A 6,000-nucleotide genomic window follows, 5' to 3' on the forward strand; every position below is an offset into this window, starting at 1 on the left:
ATTCTCATCCCATGCCGTCCCCTTCCCCAAATTCTCACATTGGTCTCCAGAAATTTTCTTTGGACACGTTCTTACCATTGTCTGTTTTTCGTGGGGTCTGCTGTTCTGTCTGTCGGCAGTGCTTTCAAATCCACTACTCAGAAAGTGGAGTGAGCATTACTATTGATGCTGAGGATTTAAGTTTTTAATGAATGCCTTGAGGGTTCCTCCTGTGCTAGCTTTGTCATTTTGAGTTTGGTGAAAGGTTTCTGGACCCCATACTAAGTCTCTCTGCCAATGCAATAAATCAGATTAAACCAAATTAAAAGTCCAGGTTTAATGAGAAAAGCAACTCCGGGTAGTCTTGGGAGGTGGAACAGGGGAAGAGACCACAAAGGGAAACCACTACAGGAAGTCTGTGGGCCAAACTTTAAATACTCTCTGGGGGTGGAACTGCTGTAAGGTATCTTTTGGCAGGGTCTGGAGAGGGCATCTTCAGGGGAGATCCCCAACAACTGGAGTCCACATGGACTTCATGGACTTTCCGATGGACTCTGAGAAGCCCAACCAGATCTGCAGGAGCAATTCCATTGTTCCACTGGACCACTCCAGAACCTAAGCTTGAGTCAAACACACAGACTCATAGAACCATGTGTTTTCTGTACCTTCTGCTAAGCCTTTAAAACAAAAGTGGAATAATATATTACAATTTATTTACAAATCCTAATTTTGCTTTGCACTTGTATAAAATCACAGTTTACTCATGTTTTCTTTCCCCCACCTTAGTTTTTTCTTTTTCTCTTCAAGACAGGGTTTTCCTGTGTAGCCCTGGCTACTCTGGAACACGCTCTGTAGATCAGGCTGGCCTTGAACTCACAGATTCACCCGCCTCTGCCTACAGAGTACTGGGATTAAAGTGTGAGTCACCACTGCTGGCCCAACTTAGTTTTAAATGACCTTGGGTTTCAGCATCATCCTCATAAATATCTGCAGCATGGACCAAGTGCTTTAGCATCATCTCCATAGATAAGTGCTCTGTAGCCCAAGGTATGAGGTGATTTCAAGTGCCTGGTGGTGCTCAGTAAGCACCTGTTGGAGGCACGAAACCCATAAGCAACAGCCCTGAGAACTGATAAGCAGTTCAGCTGATGCTGCATCTTCTCTCCCAGCTGGCCATCTGGAAAGCTTAATTATGAGCATATTGCTGGGTCTGGTCTAGATGCTATTGTAGTTTCTTCCAATCATGCAAGGCAGTTTTTCTTTTCATATATTTCCTGTTAAAAGTCAATTGGAGCATGTTCAGAAATGTACTTTCCTTTTTGAATTTGTGCAGGCTACCCAGCTGAAGCCCTCGTTATTCCTTTGTTCAGGGAAGAAACTGCTTTGGAAAGAACTCTGTTAAATGCCGCAGGTAGTAAATCTTTCTCCATCCTCAGTCCTCCTACACACACAAAAAAAGAGAAGAAAATAAAAAAAAAATTCAAGCCGAATTTACTTTTGTTCCTATAAACAGGAGAAAGACAGATTTCTTTTTTCCCCTGTATTAAAATTTTACGCATTTGAGTAGTTGTTGTGGTTTTCGTCCCTTGCAGTATTTCTGGATGGTATTGGAGTCCTTGCTTCTGGTTTAGGTGGAGCACTACTTCACAAGTGGATGTTCTAAGTGCCTCAGCTTTGGAGAGTGTTATGGTTCAGCAGGACAGTGGAATTGCTATTGGAGATCTGCCTGGCCTCTCAAAGACCACCGGAAACTTGTTCTTGACTGTCAATCTCCCCTTTCCACATTGTTAGTGTTGTCTCTATATATTTAAATTGTCTGTGCTAATGGAATCAGCTGGCTAATTCTGCCCCTGCTGTGTCTATAACTGACAATGTACTTCTCCATTCTTGTTCACAGAGGGACCTCTCAGGGCACAAGAACATTGTGGGCTACATTGATTCTAGTATCAACAATGTAAGCAGTGGCGACGTATGGGAAGTTCTCATTCTCATGGATTTCTGCAGAGGTGTGTGTTGACCCTACTGAAGCTCTTGTTTCTGACACTTTCATGGCCAAGGACATGGGGTCATTTCATTTACTGTCCATTGCACCCTGAAGATAATGCTCTGGTTTCACAGAAAAGCTATGTGGTCCATTGATGCACTTGGTTATTTTCATGACTACAAGGGTTATGGTACAAAGAATGAAAGCAATAGGTAATTCCAGACCCTGTCTCCATTAGGTGTAGTAAGGTTTGGTTGTATATATAAATGAGACCACATGAAAATGAGAAAGAATGGGTTCTTTATGAGGGTTTAACAAACAGTGAAGGCATATAATAGAAGGCGTATGGAGCTTGTAGAAATTGCAGCTTCTTTACCCCTTCTCCACTCACAGTACTGCGCTCCTGTGATCAACTGAAAGAATCCCATTTGTCTGTGAATAGGTGACTCTCCTATTGCTCTGGGGCTGTAATACCTGGTAAAACTACATTCAGATGCTGCTGCTTCCAACTTCAAATAGGTGGAAGCTTGGAATTTCATGCATTTGTCTTGAGAAATCCAGACTTTAGCACGAATGTGTTGAGTTGATGACATCCTATGCACCCGTTGTTTGGAAATTTGGCTCTTTTGGCCTGAGTAACTGATATTATAGGTTTGGATCATTGCCTTACTGTTTGATACCCTGTTTTGTAATTGTCTTTAGTGCTACTAATATTTTCTGACTTTAAAGATATTTCCCATAAATTTATTCTGATCCTGTAAATGTGACATTAACCATTAATTTTGGCATTTGTTGACTGATTTGTTGATCTGATTTTGTAAACTATCACCAAATTTGAAATTGACAATTTGTTCCCCCCCTTTTTTTTTTGCCTAGGACCTTTTATAGATGCCAGGCAGTAGGACTCAAGTCTGGATAATTTAGTTTAATATTGGTAACCAGTGTTTTGTTCCCAGAGAAACAAAATTCCCCAAGAGTTAAAGACTTCAAAGTGGAAACAGACCCATCTTTTTCCTGCTCTCTGGGTCTGTTGTGCTGTCTTATTTTTTCCTGAAAGACATGACAGAGGCTGTGGCCTCGTCTCCTACACCATGGAGATATGACTACCAGGCAGCAATAACTGACTGTCAGTTAGGCTTCTAATCTTGAGGATACAATGAGGGCTGCTCACAACTGTGTACTTAATGAAATAATCTGGTTTTGAGGCATCAGAGGAGACATTGGGTTGTAAGAAAACAAATCTCAAGCAGAGACTTGAGACCCCTTGGGTTTAGTGCTGGCTTGGCCCATAGTCCACTTCTGTCTGGACATCTGCCAGTGTCTTGGTCCAAGTGATGAGTCTGCCTGCTAATACCCTTTCCCTTGCTCTGTGCCTGTCTTAGGAGGACAGGTGGTAAACCTGATGAATCAGCGTCTACAAACAGGCTTTACAGAGAATGAAGTCCTGCAGATATTCTGTGACACCTGTGAGGCTGTTGCCCGCCTACATCAGTGCAAAACTCCTATTATCCACCGGGACCTGAAGGTAACAGACTGACTTCTTGAGGAGTGGGTTTTTACTGAATATGTTTTTGTTTCTGTCTGTCCCAGGGATGGAGAATGTATTGAGGGGGAGGAAAGACATATTGAGGGGTATGTAAGACATAATTTCTAATTCTGGCCTCACATTGAAGTTAGGGAGAGAAAATACAAAGAAAAAGGACAATACAGGTACCAACTTTGCTAACTAACCTCCAGAATTTTTGAAATTTCTAATGCCCGAACTCATGTTTTTGGTTTTATTTAGGCATAATGTGTTAATTTAAGTAGCTTATAAATAATAAGGCTTACTTTTATTGCATGCATACACACACATACACAGATACACAGAGTTATTGTTATTATTACTAAGGATTAAACTCAGGGCCATAAACATGCTAGACAAGTGCTATATCACTGAATTATGTTCCCAGCCCTCTTTCATAGTTTGAAAAATCCATTAATTATTTTTAATAATCGGTCCTGATTACTATCACATTGCCCTATGTCTTTCATAGTGAAGTCACATGATAGCTTTTTCACAATGGAATTGGCTTCTGATTAGGTTTTAGCTTAGCATTTTTTGAGCCCTAACTGTGTGCTAAATATTCTACTGAACTTGATGCATGCTGTTTTCTTAGACCTTTTCCATTACATTTTACAGGTAAGGAAACTAAGTAGCAGAGAGGACTGTGTGTCTTGCTCAAATTCTTATAAATAGGAAACAGTAGTGTCAGAATTTAAATCCAGCTCTTTGTGTGAGATTTCCCTGCCTCTATACCACCATGTGATGATGGCAACAGAACTGTAAGAACATAGGAAAATTGCTTGATATTGCCAAATGCAAGGATACTTTTTAGTATTTGTCTTAGTCTGCCTCTATCTGCAGCATTTAACGCCTTCAGTGCCCTCTCTTCCCTGGACCCCTGAGGTATCATGTGCTCTCTAGCCCTTGCTCAAGCTCCTTAGCTTGTTCCTCAGATCATTTGGCCTCTCTGAGCTGTGGTTCTGTCTTCTCTAAAATGTAGATAGCAGTGCCTATGTTGCACTGTGTGAGCCTGGGCTAGCCTGGGTGGGGTCACTTATTCACTGGCAGAACTGAGGAAAGTCCTGTTGCCCTGCCTAGAGCAAGTGTGGCATCTCTTTCCATTTCCATACAGATATAAACTCAAAGTGTTCCTAGTCCTTAGGCTGTTTATGTCCTGAAAATAATCACAATGGAAGTACTGTGCTATGGAAGAGTTCTCTTCAGATGTTATTGTAATGCTTCAATTACTTCCTCTCAGTTGTAATTTTCATTTCTTTGGAAAAAGATAAGGGTAATCATTGCAAACCATGGGGTCAAATCTGGGAAGATCATCTATTGCAGCCTTACTGTTTGCCAGTGCAGAATCCTTACAAGAGAAACCGTGACTGCTGCCCACCCCCCAAGCTAATTAAGTTATCAGATCAGAATAGAGATAGAGGTGGGTTTTTTTAATTTTTTTAAAATTTGTTTTGTTGTGTTAATTTGTGCTAGTTGTCTGTGCACTCAAGAAAGTTCAAGAAAGAGTTCAGGATGAACAAATATATTAAGATTGAAAACCCATAGCTGTCTTTTTTTTTTTTTTTTGCCACAAAATAGACTGTGTTTAAAAACACAGGTTTGAAGATGTTTTATTCTAACCCTCCACATTTCTCAGAGGCATTAAATTCTCTGAAATGCCTCAGTGCCAAGCTGTTTGGAGTAATAGTGAGGCGAAGAGAGGTCAGTGAGAGGTAACTTTCTAGGCCCCTTAGCAAAGGCTCTGCGCCGAATTGAGGAGTGACAGTTTTAGTAAGGCTGTTAGGTTGGGAACTCTCAAAAACCTGAAGTGTTGAACAGCAGTGGTGTTATGGTTTGGATGTGAAGTGTCACCCACGGGCTTGTGTTCTGAATGCCTTTTCCCCAGCTGGTAGGGCCTTTAGGAGGTCGGGCTTGGATGTAAGAAGTGGATCCCTAGGGGTGGGCCTTTTAGCAGGTATAGCCTGCGCCTGGTTTTAAGCTCTCTGTGTCCTGGTTAGTCCACCGTGATGTGATGTGTGCTACCATGCCTTCCCTCTGGATGAATGAAAGTAGTGAACCCAAATAAATCTTTTCTCCCTTCAGATACAAAGGTGACCAATATAAATGGCAACCAGTCACAGGCTTGAGTCCTAGGGGCTTTGTCCAAGCAAGTAGCTGTTCTCTCTGCCAGTGCTCAGAGTGTGTGAATGCTAGTCAGTTCTCTCCCTCCCTAATCTCTTTTGGCTTGTTACCTTCCCCTACTCCTTCCCATTGCCATTTGCCCTTGCTCGGACCTATTCCTCTTTCCATGTCCTGCCCTCATAGTCTGCTTTCTTTTATTCTTTCTCTCTGCAAAGCTGCCTATCCTAAAATGGTTGTATTCTTGAGCTCCTAAAGTTAAAAAATCCCAAAAGCCTACTAAGTAGCCTTCCCCAGTCTCTTTGTCTGTACTCTGCTCCCTTCCTTCTCTCTTACCAGCCTGAAGTGTCCATGC

General features: G+C 41.8%; 1 protein-coding gene across 14 annotated transcripts in view; it reads left to right on the top strand.

The window, feature by feature from the left end:
* The window catches only part of Aak1 (AP2 associated kinase 1), a 172,731-nt gene that overhangs the window by 83,480 nt on the left and 83,251 nt on the right, over positions 1 to 6,000 (top strand). For all 14 annotated transcript variants that reach the window (XM_050165351.1, XM_050165352.1, XM_050165363.1 and 11 more), the window contains 2 exons: positions 1,877 to 1,985; positions 3,346 to 3,488. In XM_050165351.1, coding sequence (XP_050021308.1) covers positions 1,877 to 1,985; positions 3,346 to 3,488 — 252 coding nt within the window. The remainder of the gene's footprint in view (positions 1 to 1,876; positions 1,986 to 3,345; positions 3,489 to 6,000) is intronic.

Source organism: Alexandromys fortis, unplaced genomic scaffold (genome assembly GCF_014885135.2).
Source record: "Alexandromys fortis isolate MF-2015 unplaced genomic scaffold, M_Fortis_MF-2015_v1.1 scaffold_158, whole genome shotgun sequence".
Taxonomy (NCBI): Eukaryota; Metazoa; Chordata; class Mammalia; order Rodentia; family Cricetidae; genus Alexandromys; species Alexandromys fortis.